The sequence below is a fragment of the Leptopilina heterotoma genome, unplaced genomic scaffold, assembly GCF_015476425.1.
Source record: "Leptopilina heterotoma isolate Lh14 unplaced genomic scaffold, ASM1547642v1 Lhet_24, whole genome shotgun sequence".
Lineage (NCBI taxonomy): Eukaryota > Metazoa > Arthropoda > Insecta > Hymenoptera > Figitidae > Leptopilina > Leptopilina heterotoma.
Genome location: NW_025110956.1, coordinates 3,569,577 through 3,587,348, shown reverse-complemented (window position 1 = coordinate 3,587,348; position 17,772 = coordinate 3,569,577). Strand labels below are relative to the sequence as shown.

General features: G+C 31.8%; 1 protein-coding gene across 7 annotated transcripts in view; it reads left to right on the top strand.

Moving 5' to 3' along the window:
• LOC122502831 (lachesin-like) overlaps nt 1-17,772 on the top strand; it is a 351,041-nt gene that overhangs the window by 38,566 nt on the left and 294,703 nt on the right. For all 7 annotated transcript variants that reach the window (XM_043613114.1, XM_043613113.1, XM_043613112.1 and 4 more), the window contains exon 2: nt 385-492. In XM_043613114.1, coding sequence (XP_043469049.1) covers nt 420-492 — 73 coding nt within the window. In that variant the 5' untranslated portion in view covers nt 385-419. The remainder of the gene's footprint in view (nt 1-384; nt 493-17,772) is intronic.

Below are 17,772 nucleotides of genomic sequence, written 5' to 3'. Positions count from 1 at the left end.
AAAAACAAAGTTTAAATTTTAACCTGATTTTGGGGTATATATTCGCTGCAACAAATTTTCACCTAAGTGAGGGCGCCACTTTCTATGTGAATTAGCATTGGTTAAAATTCCCCACAACAAAATTTATACTATCTTTTTTTCTGTGATCCCTGAATATCTTATGTAACTTAAGAATTACTCCTAAGTAGACTGTCATATACGTATTGGATAGCGATGGAATTCTTACTCATTTATTAGTTGTATCATACATTTTACTGCTTTGTTTAGTAAGCTTGCTACATATTAAACCATTTAGTGGATTTTTAAATAATGTAGATTTAGAGTTTATCATTTTTTAGGATGTTGTTGTTTTACTTTTAATTAAAGCAATTTTTATTTTTTTAGGTGTAGTGCTTTGAAGATATATAATTAGAATTACTATGGCAGCAAAGCATAGAAAGAGTCCATGCCTCATTATAACCATTCTCCACATCGTAACAATAATGTGTCAAGGTAAACAAATATTTTTATTAAGTTATTATTTAGAATACTTTTATAAATTTCATTAATACACTGCAAAAACTGGTATCTCACTCGTGTCTTAAAATGAGTTGTTTCAAGTGTTTAAACTATTGAGATACAAAATCTGTCTTATAGTGAGACATTTAATTTCATCTCGTGTCTCATTTTAAGACATTAAAGGTAACTCAATGCGTATAAGACACGTAAAACGTCTTCTTAGTGTGAGACGGATACTCGAAACACATTTCGTGTCTCAAAATGCATTGCTAAATGTGTAAGACACTTTGAAACGTCTTAAAATGAGACACATATCTGTTTCAAATATGTGGACTAAGACATCTTATGTGTTTCAAATATGGGACAAAACGTCTCAAAATGAGACACTTGTTTTTGCAGTGTATATGTTACGCATTTTCTACAAAATTGTATAAACATAAAATTATTCAAGAATTGTATTTTAGAATCTTATGCTACAATATTTTATTTCTCATAATTTCTCTTAGACCAGAAGTTAGAATTTATTTAAATTTACATATTCTACAAAACGTATTTTATAGTATAATTTGTTTCTAAGCATTTCCAATTTATGTCATATGTTCACAAAATAATTGGCGTAAGCGAACAGAATTGGTGGTAACTTAAGCCTAATTCGGTTTTACGTGTAAACCGTATTGAAAAATTACGACCAGTTATTTTTTTACTCTGAATGCTTTTTCCAGATTTTTTCAAACTCCCGTTTATTGACTTAACATGTCATTGCATTCGAAAAGTACGGTCATACTATTCTCAGCTAATATATTGCTGACGGGTTTCCATGGTAACTTTCGTGAGTGAGAAAGACAAACAATTGTTTTTATCTCTCTCACACTCCAATGTTACCATGGAAACCTGTCAGCAATAAATTGGCTGACTATAGTATGACCTATGGTTGACACAGAGCCTGGAAATACTAGAAAAACCTGGAACAGTAAATAATTTTTTTATTAACAACTATTAACAAACAAAGCATAAAGTTCGGTCAAAAAATAATTTTTCATCTCCTGCTGATTATCGGTTGTGGTTACTTTTTATTATATTGTGAATTAAATTAATTTTAACGGCCCAATAATTGTCACTGTTCTAGTAATAGTTTAGAAGCAGGAACAAAATTCAAACTAACAATTGTTAGTAAACAGAAGATACAGTTCGCTCTAAAAATAATTTTTTATCTTCTGCTGATTTTCGGCTGTGGTTACTTTTTATGAATTGTGAATTAAATTAATTTTAATGACCCAGATATTAATTGCAATTGTTCTAGCAATAGTTTGGAACCAGTAATTAATTTTTTTTAACCCTTTAACGCCCAAATGTACAAAAGTATGGCATGAAGTTTGAGGATTTATTTCGGTACTTAAAAATCAACAGAAATATTCATCAATCATCATTTCTTTCGTTTTCATAAGCGTTCTATCGCATGGCGTTATAAAAAAATAAAAATTTATAAACAAGAAAGTTATTAATGTTTTTTATAAAAAAAGTCTGATTTTTTTTCAAATTTTTGTTTAATTTTCAATTTTTTCTACTACGAAATAGCAGAAAAAAAATTCAAAATGTTACAAATAACGTGACAAAAATATGTAACCTACAAGATAGGACTATAGAAAAAATTTTAAAATAAAATGGTGGCTCAAAATCTAAAGTCAAATTTTCATAATTCAAGATGGGGGATCCAATATGGTGGACGAATTTTTAAATAAAAACTTATCGGTCCGTTAAAATGAGTTGATCACGTTCTTTAGCCATATATTAAAGTAATTAACTTATTTTCAATGTTGCCCAACATTTACGACGTGGAGGCAAATGTGTACTGGAAAGTCTTTTTTTAATTTTTAAATTTTTTTTCTTTTTTTTTTTGTTTATAATATTTGGATTTAAAATTAAAAAAACTAAACTTAAATGCTTTTTAAAGTTTCGTACACCGTGAGTGTACTGACGGAACCCTATTGGTGAGACTCTTGCGTCCGTAGACAAATCGTTTCCCCCCTAGCGGCTAAACTATTTGACCTACCACCACAGCACCGAAACTTTCCTAAAAATGTATTAAATATTTACTTGCAATATTCGGCATATTTAACTGAAAAGTTTAGTGAAAATTGTGTAAAGATTTAAATGTTCGGGAAAGTTTCGCGCTAAACATTTATTTAATCGGGACTGTACTAATTCGGTGCTGTGGCACAGTGGGGCAAAATGTAGTAAGAGGCGTCAAAATTCTGTAACCACGTCAATTTTTAATGAAAATGAATGCACTTTGGTGGCATGAAGCTTCAAGTATCACAGAATTTGAAACCCTTGCCGCATTTCCAAAATTTAAAATGGCGTCTGTGCTGTAAGGGCCTAAATTTGGTTATTTTCGTATTTTTTAAAAGTTATAAACATTTAAACTGGAACAATTTGCACAAATAAATTCTAGAAATGTTGCTAAAGGTATATTTTGGGACTGAGCCCTAAACTCGTTAAGAATCTGCATTGCAACTTTCAAAATTCAAAATGGTCGATCCAATATGGACGATCAAACGACAAAAATCCTTATAAATGCATATTAAAAGGAATTATTTTCATGAAAGTCTATACTCCGAGGTTATTTTTGCCGCTGATTAAGAATCTGTAGTCAGATTTTCAAAATTCAAAATGGCCGATCCAATATGGCGGTCGATATTATGAAAAATTAGACAAATCTCAGTATTCCAATAGTTTTCCAGTCGCTGATTAAGAATCTGTAGTCAGATTTTCAAAATTCAAAATGGCCGATCCAATATGTCCGTGGAAATTATGAAAAATTAGGCAAATGATTCTGATTCTCAGTATTCCAACAGTTTTCGAGTCGCTGATCACGAATCTGAGGTCGGACTTTCAAAATTCAAAATGGTCGTTAGAACATGAAGGAAGGACTTGTTGAGTATTGATATTTGTTTCTAAGAATCAGTTTCTGCACTAATGGAGGTTGTCGAGCTGATCTTTTTTAAGTTGTTTGAGTACATTATTTTCATTCGTTGTATCTATCAAAAATGATAGATTCAAAATTCGCAGAGCTGTATACAGATGAATTTATATTCTAATTTTTCCGTCAAAATATCTTTCGATATTTTTTATTTTTAATTTAAAAATTAAAATAGATACAATAAAAAGTCATCAGTAAACATTGAGAAGCTTCAATTTAAAAATAAAATAATTCCGAACATAATATGATGTGAAGGAACAAAGTAATAAATATTAACAAAAAATAATTGAAGATAGGTTGTAATTAAGAAATAGCATAAATGAGAAAATGGAGAATAAAATTTAAAAACGTCAGAAGCATCAAATTGTCAATCGTCAGTTCGCAATTACTGAGTATCAGAATCATTTGCCTAATTTTTCATAATTTTGACCTCCATATTGGATCGGCCATTCTGAAAATCTGACCTCAGATTCGTAACCAGCGACTCGAAAACTGTTGGAATACATAGTATCAGAATAATTTGCCTAAGTTTTGATAATTTCGACCGCCATATTGGATCGGCCACTTTGAATTTTGAAAATCTGACCTCAGATTCGTAATCAGCGGCAAAAATAACCTCGGAGTATAGACTTTCATGAAAATAATTCTTTTTAATATGCATTTATAAGAATTTTTGTCGTTTGATCGTCCATATTGGATCAGCCATTTTGAATTTTGAAAGTTGCAATGCAGATTCTTAACGAGTTTAGGCCTCAGTCGCAAAATATACCTTTAGCAACATTTCTAGAATTTATTTGTGCAAATTGATTCAGTTTTAATGTTCATAGCTTTTAAAAAATACGAAAATAACCAAATATAGGCCTTTACAGCACAGACGCCATTTTGAATTTTGAAAATGCGGCAAGGGTTTCAAATTCTGTGATACTTAAGAAGCTTCATGCCACCAAAGTGCATTCATTTTCATTAAAAATTGACGTGGTTAGAGAATTTTGACGCCTCTTACTACATTTTGCCCCACTGTGTGTGGGGGTAAAGAGCTCAAATTTGATCCAGATATGTATTTTCACTCGCAGATTACAGGAAAAATATAGCGAATGTGATTGGACGTGATTGTCGTAGCGTTGTCAAGGAAATAACAAGATTTTTGTTCAAAAATGCATCTCTTAACTTCTAAACTATTCAACATGGAGAGCTGAAATTTTGCATGCTGGTGTATTTTTACGCGAATATTACAGGAAAATTATAGAGAACTTGATATGTAACTTCTATATTATTTGACCTAAGAAGCAAAAAATTAGTATACTAGTGTATTTTTACAAACTGATCACATAAAACTAATTTCAGAACATTTTTTTTTAGAAATAACTTTTTTTGGTACCAAATGATCTAAATATTAGTGTACAGAACCCGCCATTTCAGTGCGAGTTCCACTCGCACTTGCCCGGTTTTTTTAACTTTTAATTATGTTTGCAAAAATAGGCATTTCGATTGGTGAAAGTTGGCAACATTAAAAATATTTTAAACATTTTTAAGGCTAAAGAACGTGATTAACAAATTTCAAAGGACCGATGAGATTTTATTTGAAAATTAGTCAGCCATATTGGATCCGCAGTTTTGAAATTTGAAAATTGGAATTTAGATTCATAATCAGCAACTCCAAAAACCCTCGATTACCAAGTTTTAAGCGAATCTAATGAGTTTTTGAAAATTTGTCCGCCATATTCGATCCGCTATCTTAAAATTTAAAAATGGGATTTCACATTCATAATCAGCGACCTCAAACACCCTCGAGTAACTAGTTTTAAACGAATCTAATGAGTTTTTAAAAAATTGTCTGCGATATTAGATCCGCCATCTTGAATTTTGAAAAATGGATTTCAGATTTATAATCAGATTCCAAAAATCCCTGAAGAATAAGTTTCAAGCGAATCTAATGAGTTTTTGAAAATTTGTCCGCCATCTTGAATTTTGAAAATTGGACTTCAGATTCAAAATTCGTGATCAGCGACCCCTTATACCCTCGAGTAACAAAATTCAAGCTAATCTAAACACTTTTAATAATTTCTTACCTTCAGGTAAAATTTTGCAAAAAAATTTTAACCTTAAGACTCCATTTTTGAGCAGCCATTTTAATTTTTCTGTATAGTCCGAAAAATTTTCGGTTTTTAATTCTTATTAAGTTCTTGGTATTTGGAAATTTAAAAAAATTGTTAGAGCTAAAGCTGTGTAGGAGTAGGCCAGAAATTATTTTAATTTTTGACTGAAATTGCATAAGAATTGACCTGGAAACCATGGAAAAAGCCTAAAATTTTATATTTATCATTTTGTGGCAACCATGTATGACCGTACCCTTACACTTTCTACTTACATGGGACTATACCCCTAAGTAGTTGTATATAATTATTTTGTAATTTGAATATATGTGTGATTAGAAAAAAGATTTGAAGCCAACGCAGAATAATTTTAGGAACATGGCACCAATTTTTAATTTAAACATAATTTTTAATTTAATAATTTAATAAAAGAATAATTAAAAACAAATAAAGTGAATTGTATGATTATAAGGCAAATCATGTTAAAACAAAACTTTCAGCAGAAGGTAGTCCTGGACGTGAAAGACCCAATGCAAGAACATCTTAGCGGAATATCGTGACTGTCGGTCTTGCAATCGTACTATAAAACTTTTCATGTGCAAAAAACGAAATTTATTTATATTTATAATCGTTTATAAAATTTAAGCATTTAAATAATTTTTAGCAATTGAATCTTAAAATTAAACAGTTATTTGATTTTCTAAAACTTTATATCAATAAATATAATACTACCAAGTTTCATTTAAACTGCTGTTTTTATTCAATTTTACGAACTGTTTTCATTCATAAATCACTTTAATAAAATTATTATAAATGTCGTTTCTACGTACAGTATTACAACTTCTTGAATTTTTTATTATTCAAGTAAAGAATTTTTCTTATTTTTCTCGCGCCACATATTGATTTCTTTACTTCGATAATGTATTTGTAGGACGATTTTATATTGACGTATATGGAGATAAGTCGTTGTACAAAAAAGGTCCATATCATGCAGATTTATATATGTATTTAAAGATAGTTGAAATTCTTCCTATTGACACTAAAAGCGTGCTTCTTAAGTCGACTATTGAAGCAAATAAGCACTAGATGTAAACATTTCGTCAAAATTTTTTGAGATTGATATCGATGATAAAATGTAGGTATAACGCAGTTGTCAAAGAATTTAGATTTTTAAAATACTGTTTGAAAATTGAGTTGCCGAAAAGAAATTTCGTTTCATGTTGTAGAATGAATAGAATTTAAATCATATAGGAAAATTTAAAGAAGTGTAAAATATTGTAAGCATTTTATTAACGATAATTTTTTAAAATCACCATAAAATGTTTTAATCACTTTAATGATGTTTGATAAAAAGTCTTTTTTAGAGTAAAATGTTAAACAAAAACTTCGGAAGAGTTGCAAAAATCTTAAGGGGACACCTAAGTGGAAAAACGACAAAAAAATCGATTTTTTTAAATTTGATTTTCTAAAAGTAGACTCAATTAGGAATAGAACAAGACTTTTTAAAACCTTTTCTGAAAAGTAGAAAAAATCTGATTACATGATTCTGAATACCATGAGTTTTTAGTATTTTTTCTTTTTTCGTGTCTCCTGTAAAAATGTTTTTTCCAATTTTTTAACTTTCGGTACACTTTTCTCCGAATCTACTAAACCGATTTGTAATTTTTTTTTTACTTTGTTCACTATGGTTCCAAGAATACTAATAAGAAGTTTAACATCATTATGAGTTGTGCAAACGGAGATATGAGTCAATGAATCAGAGAAAATGGGATTTTTATTTTGCTTTGGGTATAAATATTCATAAAAAAGTTTCTATTGGAGATAACGTCGTATTACTTCTTAATCATATAATTGATTATATTTGTAATCGAATGAAAAAAGGGCGAACGCAATTGGAATAATAGTTTTCGAGAAAAGTGTACCGAAAGTTGACTCTTTTTGCATTGTTTTTAGGTGACTTGGGTGTCCCCTTAAGAAATCCAACTTGTCCCTGTATAGTAGCTAACTGTGAAAAAGCATTATATCAACTTAGCTTTTAAATCACTGAAATAGAATCTTTCAAAAAAATGTGCATAAGGTTTTTGTTATTCCTAAATGGATATTATATAGTGGTTAGCTTGCTTGCAAAGGTTGCGATCAACCTGATAAGCATATTTTACAGCTGAACCTCACTAAATAATGCATTTGAAATAAAATGTAGGTAATGTTTTTAACGCATTATGAAAAAAAAATATTTTTAATATTTAACTTTTTTCCCAAAACCCTATCAGGAACGGTGAAAACGCTATTTTCTCAAACTTCAATGCTAGAAAAGTCAATGAAGGTTTTATATATAAATTTTTTATTAATGATTTGTTTATTTAGTTATAAAGAATAGCAGAAAAACAGAAATTGTAAAATGTTGGAAGGAAACGGAAAGCAATTATACTTTTATAATATAAAAATAAAAATGTCCATCCACATTATTTAACATTAAAATACATTAAGTGACTTTGTACAAAATTTTAAAACATAACGTTATTACATTAATTAAAAAATTTTTAAAACACATTAAATACATTAAATGCTATAAATGATAAAAATAAATATGCATTAAAATTAAACAAAAATTTTTACTGTACATTGTTTTTTGGAAAAATTCAATGTTTTTGGGTTTTGCCAAACGGTCTCACAATTTTTTTGTATTCTTCATCAATAAACAAACAATATTGCTGTGTACTGTTTTAAATTAAAACATGAACTTTTAATAGTTTTTTGAGTTGAACTTTGAAAAAATTGCTTATTCAGAAGTCACTATTATAAAATTTCAAAAATTTTAATTTTCTAAAAAATATTTTTCCCCCTTTATTTTGGTTTTTAAACAGTGTTATTTGTTGAAAATACATTATTTAATTTTATTTGTAGTAGTTAAACATACTTATTAGGTTAATCGCATAGTGCGGGCTATTTTGTTCATTGAACGTTTGGATCTTCAAGTGCATTTACAATTTTGAATTACTTTTTAAATATTTTGGGGGAAAGAAGTGTCTCATATACATAGAATTATGATGCCACGAAGTTTTACGAAAATTGGTCTACTCTTTGTAAATCGTGCTCTATAGTTTAAACAATTACTTAATTTTTAAAATCGGCCTCTAGAGATCTTTTCAAAATTTATTTCTGAGTCTGCTTCGCAGAGCGAAAGCTAAGAATTTTTATTATGTATATTTTTTATAATCAGACAAATAAAATGGGACAAAAAATGCATCGTTGACTATTTATAAATTGACATTGATCAACAATTAAATTCGTTGTTTGAAATCTACCATTCGTAATATTATAAATATGATAATAAATATTTAATATGAATCCGTTAAAATACCTCCGAAACAAAAATTGAGTAACATTTAATGCAATTTTTGATTTGTATACTCAAAAAGAGTGAATTGGCTGTATTTAAGATTCATTTAAGAATTTTTTATTCTTTTTTGTTTTCGTTGAACCAATTAACAAATTAAAAAGTTTTACCTCATTTGGTAAAGCCCATTCTGTGTGATATCCGTATCAAATATTTCCGACAGACAGATCGATTTTTTTATTTTACATTTTTGGAATCTTGAATACTTTTTAATACCCAAAATGATGAAAAAACTATAAGCTTCAAGCAACGTACCGACAAAAGTCTGATTATAATTTTAAAGATGTAATAAAGTATGCTCAATTCTTACTTAAATTTCTTTTATTTTTATGGTTTTATTTGTAGAACAAGAATGTTGAATTAATGTACCACTCACACATCTGCCAAAGTTTCTCCCTCGAATCCCGTCAATAGTGCTCCTTTGAGAACACTTTGCCGGTAACTCACAAGTTCAAGCAAATCAACTTAATGAATATAGATGCCCCTAGTCCGAGTGACCAATGAGTTCTTGATCTTTCAAAGTTTCCCATCCTATTCAAATTAACAAACGACCTAAGAATATCAGCAAATCACAAGAACGAGATTTTTCCGATTAAAATTTTAAATAAAATTATTAATACTTCTGCTTTAGAAACAAAATATTAATTATACATTATAAAGGAACATTTTTATTTATATTTATTTATATTATTATCCTCAGATAACAAAAAAGAAATTTTTTAAATTACAATTTTTTCACCTGAACACGATCCCGGTATTCAAAATTGCCTAGCACGTCAGGATTTTGAGAAAAGAGAGGGTAAAGACTCAATAAAAAGTGTTTTTGGGTGTTTTCTCGATATTTTTCTTCTTAATATAACGTGATAGAGACGTAAATAAAGTCTTTAATTAAAGCTCAAAATATGCATTTTCAGCCCCAGGTCACGACAGACAAGACAAGAAATTCTACGTTGTCTCGCACCCGGGGTACCAGGGTACCCACTAAAACAAAAAATTAATAAAAAATAATCTGACAGTCAGATTCAGGGGTATTTCGTCTTAGCGCCCCATGTCTTCGTTATTTATGTTAAATAAAAGCAATTTCTTCATTAAAAAATTTTTGTTTATAAATAAATAAAAAATTTGTTTAAAGTATAGATATACAGTGTCTGTACTCCGGGTGCTTGAGATAAATTATTTAAAAATTCATTAGACTCACTTGAAATTCGTTTCTCGGGGTTTTTTGGGATCGCTGATTACGAATATGATGTCAGTTTTTAAAAATCCAAAATATCGGATCCAATATGGAGGACGACATTTTTAAAAATTTATTAGATGCACTTGAAATTCGTTACTCGAGGGTTTTTGGAGTCGCTGATTACGAATTCCATGTCAATTTTTCAAAATGAAAAATAGTAAATCCATTATGGAAGTCAAATTTTAAAAAATTGACTTTTTATGTATCTTGGTATCTGGGGATCAAAATTTAAAAATGAAAAAATTGGTGATTTTTCATAAAAACCAAGTATCTAGAGATTTTTGAATTTTTGTAAAATTAACATCAGATTCGTAATCAGCTACCCCAAAACGCCCGGATACCAAGAGTCGTAAAAAAAGTAATAATTTTTTTTAATTTAGACCGCCGTATTAGATCCGCCATTTTCAATTTTTAAAAACTCATATCATATTCGTCATCAGCGACCCCAAAATCAACTGAGAAACGAATTTCAAGTGAATCTAATGAAATTTTAAATAATTTGTCTCAGGCACCCGGAGTGCAAACATGTTGAATTTTTAAAAACTGTCATTATGTTTGTAATAAGCGACCCCAAAAACAACCAAGTGCTGAGACACAATTTTAATATTTATTTGACTAAAATGGAAAAATATGTAGCCGTGGGTACCCGGGTGTGAACACTAGGGTTAAAATCCTGACGTGATAGGCAATGTTAAGATTCAGGATCGTATTCAGAGGACAAAAATACATTGAAAATCACTCCAATATCAAAAATAAGAAAAATATCTTGAAAACACCAAGAAACACGTTTTTAGAATATTTATCCACATTGGAACTGGCGTTACTATCGACGAGGATCTTGAAATTTGGAATTTAGCTGCTGCTGATCAAATTTTGGAAGACGTATGGTGCAAACTTGTAATTGATAGACAACTAGTTGTTGCTGAATATATATGTCGTCCACACTTAGACGAATCAGAGATTCAGCTAAGTGTCCAGACAGTTAGCTTACTGTCGACAGTTATACGAATGCACGACGACATTGTCCATTTGCCTAGGCATTAAGCCAAATGTCCGACAGTTACATTAATGTCCACCGCCGTCAACAAAAAAAAACAAATTTTACATTAATTCAAAATATACAAAAGAAAATGTGACAGATTGGCCGAGAAAAAACGAAAAATTCACAGACAAACTAAGCGAATGTGAAAAGAAAATCGACTGTATCGTATATAAAGAAAGGAGTAAGAATTTCATATTATACAAACTTCCTGGTGCACTAAAAGAAAATAATAACTTTCTCAATACAGTCAACAATATTTTTCATGTGATGAAAGTTGTGAAATTAGAGACCGAAGTGGACATGTAACATCACACTGTGTCCGGTGTGGTAAACTATTTAGAATGTTGTTCAAAGTTAAAATGCCAGAAGAGTGTAATATTGCAAAAGTTGGGATGAATGCTTACAAAAATTCAAGTAATCTGTGACATGAACGTTTTGAACATATAAATATTCATGCGTTGAAAAATGCAAATAAAGTGCAAGATGACAAAAATTTTGTAATTAAGCAAGACACTTTATTTTGTGAACCGTCCATCCTAGGTAAGGAAACTAGGAAACACCATGCTTCGACAAAGCATGAAAGTATTTTGAGACCGGGAGAGAAAATACATAGTGATGTTTGTGGTCCAATAAATGTAGAGTCACCACGAGGGTCAAGGTATTTTATCATTTTTAAAGATGATTGCACAAAATATAGAAAAGTATATTTTTAAGACACAAATCGGAGTCATTTGAGAAATTTAAGGAATGTAAAAACTTAGTGAAAAATCAGACAGGAAACCATGTAAAGTTTGTAAAAACGTTAATAGAGAATTGTGGACAGAAGCTGTTTACACTGCGTGTTACTTACTCAGCCGAGCAGTTCTACAAGATGGAAGCAATAAAACACCTTTTGAAAAATGGTGTAACAGAAAATCAGAAGTAAAACATTTGAGCGTGTTCGGTTCAACAGCATATTATGTTAACATCCCTAAAAACGCAATAAGTTCCATACAAAAACTAAGCGTACAATTTTTGTAGGATACGATAACGAATCTTCAAACTATCGACTGTAGGATGAAAATACGATAAAAATCTGTATCAGCAGTGATGTTGACATTACTGAAGAAGTAAATGTTATCCAGAAAAATGTATCAGCGAGCAGTTTTCGACCAGAGATAATTTTTGATAAGAGCCTCTATAGACTGAAACAATTATGTTCCAGATTATTCAACCATTAGTTCCGTTATCGTGAAGCTGTAGGGTTCCTTCTGTTCTCAGCTAGAGTTTGTCGTCCTAATATGGAATAAGCAGTCAACTACGCGAATCCATTTCTAGATTCCTATAATCATGAGCACTGGCAAGCCGTAAAGAAAATATTTAGCTATGTAATAAATACTTGTGATTTTGGTGTTGTTTTCGGAAACAGTGGGAGTTTGAAAAGTTTAACAGGTTTCACTGATGCTGACTATGCTAGGTGTTTAGAAACGCGAATATCTAGCAGCGAATTTGTCTGTGTTTAATAATGGTTCAATTTCATGGTCTAGTCAGTAACAAAATGTTGTATCTTTGTCAACTGCAGAAATATTACCTTGGCTCATGGAACAAAGGAGGCAGCCGCGGATGCGACTCGGCAGAAGCGCATAAATACACTGAATTTCCTCTGACCTTTTCAGAGCAAATTTTATACGTACGTATAAAAAGGAAGACGAGAGGTACTGTCCTTTTCAGTTTCGGGTGCCCGACACCTATGGTAGAACGGGTCTTCGGTACTCGAATCCTGTTCGTTGTCTTTCCTGAACGACATTAATCGATTTTGGACACTGAAACTGATTATGTCAAATCTCAGTTACGTCGCCTAGTTCGCCCAACGAATGTCTAGATCTACTCGGGACGCTACAATTAAAGCCGAATAGGATGAAGCGGACTGCGTACCCAAGTCTTCTTTACAAAATAACTCAGATTCTTGGGAATTACAATCTTCGCAGTGTCGTTTCTGTCCGGACTGAAATTCTCAACGGCTGCCGTGCCTCCAACCAACTCGCAGTAAATTTTATTTACTCTAGGACACAGGATCTTCCACGCAAACATGAATTGACTTCAGTGCTTTCACAATTTCGTTAAACTTTCTGTCCTCACAGAAGCCGAACCAAACACATTCCAACCTGTACCTTCTCACACCGCGCCAATTTAGCCGCACATGGATCATATATGACGATACTTGGCTTCGTCTGCCTCGCCCCGAAATAGAAAGTACCCTGACAACTTTCGTGCTTGCAAAGACCTGCGTGCAGACCTTATTCTCGGATCAGCTTGGTTAACCCTCTGCTGATGCTAACTTATCCCCACTCTATCGCCAAAGAACCTAACTCCAATAGTTCCCACCAGGCGTCCAGAATGACGATTTTTCGTCATAACGGTCGTTAGCATCAGCAGAGAGTTAAACAACCACCATGTTCACCACAAACATTCCACCGATTGTATCTACATGGGAAATAACTAATATCAGCACATCTTTCTTAACCTTCTAGCATAGTCTACGGGTTACAAAGGACACAAATTCCCAACGGATCGATTTTAATCTATCTTCAAAAATACCTCTCGAATACGCAATTAAAATTCGTTCTATACTTCAAACTTACGCATCCGTGTTTCATAAAGGAGGTAAACTATGACAGACTTTGCCTTAACAGCACTAGATCAAAATCCTCAATCTTAAACCGTTTAAAGAGACCAATAGACGTTTTTCTAAGGTTAAAAAACGTTTTATTGGCGAGAAAACCCAAGAGATTTATCTGCGCTTTAGTCGTGACAGAAACACTTGGTGGGTAATTCCGTCTATGCGTTGACAACGAACCACAATTTCGTAGCCAGACATGGGCTACAGCTAGTACCACCAGTTACCACAATTACTGTTCGCTTTTCGGGTGAGAAATCAAACGACCCGGAGAGATTTCATTACACCCAGAACAACAATCTGAGCCTATACCAGACCCAGTAGATCAACGTGATGCCTAAGCCAATCGACACCAAAGACTACACTAGCAGAAGTATGCTGGACCACCATCCGATCCACGCTTTGATGTTGGTGATTTGGTTTATGTGATTAATCATAAACTCTATCGAACGCAGTTGAATGCTTAAATGCAAATATCTGTATTTAGCCTGAACAAGACCATACCAAGTCATCGAAGTTGTGTCACAAAATATACACAAAATATACAAGAAGTATATTGGATCCAACAGAAAGGAGGACCACAAAAGCTTTATCACTCACAACTAGCGGCAGCTCCTCAAGTGAAGGACAGAATGAAAGAAATGCTAAGCAAAGAACACCACACACTGGACAGGGTCATTTCTGAATCATTACCTGTTATATCCGAAGAGATATTTAGATAGTACATTGAATAGATACTTTGCAAATGCTGTCATCAGACAACTCAGAAGAGGTGATTCAAGTTTCTGCACATGCGCCTACGCAAAGCGTTGTACTAGATACAAACCCTAGGAGTTGAGCAGGACATTGATCACATTCTTTGGGCCTGTCTCAATTATGACAATTTAAGACCCGATCTCATTGAATCACTTTCCAAAACTTTAAAACATCCTCCTCCTTATTCAAGTGTCCAAATTTTTTCTAAACCATCAATGCGTACTTTCTCATATGTATTTAGATTTTTAAAACGTGCCAACCTACAAATTTAAACAAAAACATCAAATTCAAATTTCGCGCCACGAATCAGGGCTTTAGGGCACTTATAAAGACTTCTACTACACTATCCCGAGTCCATAATTCAAATACCTGGTCATGGCAAGTTGCACAGCTTTTTAAAGCAAGTACACACGCCAACGAAATATATAAAGAAAAAGACTAGATACAACCCATTCTAAGCAATCACCACCATTGACAATCATCTCAGGAGAGATAAATCCGTCTGACTCTCATGCAGGTGAACAACCCTAAACTGTAGGAGAACATAACAAAGCTGAAGAACCAACTGATAACGTCAGGAGATGTCACGCGTACGGACAAAAAGGAATGGTCAACTAGATTATAGAAATTCGCTAATCACAAAATTAAGCGTCAACCGGTATACTACTTGTAGGTTAATATTTTCCCGATAAAACATTGCATGGAGATCAACATAATGAATGTTGATTCTTAAACAAACATAGGAAAATAAATTATAAGTCTTGACACTGCGATTAAGCACAACATGCAGAGCATTTTGTGATTTTTGTTTTTTTGATCGTATTAATTAATTTGTAGAATAATGAGAAGATGGATTTATACACACAAAAAATTTCTTTTCTCAGATTTAATTGCATGTTTTATTTCAATTCCAAATTCAACATACTCCTCACCGATGGTTGTCCACTACCGAACATATTCATGATGTCAGTCGTGTTGGGATGTACTTGTCCACTGCGAAATATGACTGACATCATGGATATGTTCGGCCGACCTTGTCGCAGTGTTGATATTTTGTGGCAGGTAAATATATATTGTAAATTTAGAAGTACATATATTTTAGGTAATTTAATTTTAAGTAAAAATGTTTTTATTAATGAATTGATAAACAGGTTAGACATTCATAATTTAGAAATAAGTTTTTTTCGGTAAACATTTTTGAATTACAATTTTTCACACAATAAATTTCCCGATTCTTTTTACCTTTTCGATGCCGTGAATCAAATACCATGATTTTTATTAAACGCGAACTATATTTGTTTGATAATAAAAATCTTTTAACGGTAATAACCGTAATGACAATCTGACATTGTACACCTACAGTGGACAATTTTTTAATTCACTTCATGATCAGTATTATCGCATAGCAATTTTTAAATCCCCAATATAAGTTTATTAAAAATTGTTTGGATTCATTTGCTACTCGATCCTGGAAAGTTTCTTATGTTTTTGATTACCATCTGCAGTTAGATTTTAGAAACTTAAAATGTCGATTTCAATATGGCGGAAAAAATTTTAAAACTTTGTTGGATTCTTACTTTATGGGTATCTAGGGGTTTTAGGCGTCAGACTAAAGCATGCAGTCATATTGTCGAAACTCAAAATGACGGATCAAATATGGCTTCCATTATTTCAATAATTGATTTAATTTTCCACAAATAGTTTCTTAGTGTTTTTGTTGGTCGCTGATGACAAATCTAATGTCAGACTTTGAATTTTCCTAAATAATCGTGAAAGTAGTTTAGATGTGAATGTAGGAAATAGAGCTTTAAACTCATCAAGTTTCCCAATTTTCGAAAATTTTTAATCAAATCATTTACAATTACCTTACAATTTTCGCTCTTTTGATTACTAAACCCCATCATGGGAACAGGGCCTTCAGAGGACGAACTCCTTCCTGTAACATAACCGCTCCAGAGCTTAACTTCCGTTTGGAATTAAAAATTTGTTAATGCTTATTTATTAAATTATTTATAAATAACTAAAAGCCGTTGAGAAAATTTATGAGCGATAATGACTTTAAAAATTATGATGAAAATGATATTGCGCGGACATGCTTATGTAATTGTAAATTGCAATTAACTATTTAAAATAATTTTTTGTTTCAGGTAAGTTCCGCAAAAAATTATTGTAAAAACAACATTAAACACTGGTGAGATGAAATCTACTTCATTTTTTCGTTTTTAAATTTAGGCTAATCAATGTTTAGTTACTTCAAAGCTCAAATGCTTAAACAGAATTTTGGTAATATAGTTATGTTACTTACTTAAATTATAAATAGAATTTAAAAGTTCTTTGTTAAGAAAAGAAACTATTATTGTAGGCAATAATTGTGAGTCTAACATGAAGAAAATAAATTGTATATTTAGTGACCAAGCAAAAAATTCTTTTTGTGTCCAACTCGTGGATTTTTGTATGGAAAATGCAATGGTAGCGAACGAGTTCACTGTGACAACCAACATCAGTAAAACTTTATGTGAGTTTACTGTCATAGAGAACCTTTTTGATCTCACAGCGTACTTGTTAGTTGTGTTCCTATTTAAACTAACCAAGTTTCTATGGGTGTAAGGTTATTTTAAAATTTAAGCCACTCTGCCAAGTTTAGCATGAAACTTTGTTGTAGTGGCATAAAATACACTATCACGTCACGTTTTCGAAAAGTGAGTCCTATGCCAAATTAATCGCATGAACCCTTAGATCAGGGGGTGCATTTATATCTAGGGGTGCAAGAAAAAAATGTGAACAGAACAAAAAAATTAAAAATTGAGTACATTTCAATACAACATGGCACCTAGAGGGTTTCGGAGTCGCTGATTATAAATCTGAAGTCAGATTTTAAGAACTAAAAATGGCGGATCTAATATGGTGGACATAAAAATTAAAAATTCATTAGATTTCAATAAAATATGGCATTTAGGGTTTTCGGGGTCGCTGATTAGGGGCCGTACACATAATACATCACGTGAACAGGGGGAGGGGGCCAAGACATTTGTGACGATCTGTAGAAAAATGGAGCTAAAGTATGGGACAGTGTGTGACATAGGGAAGGGGGGGGTCTAAAATGGTTCAAAATC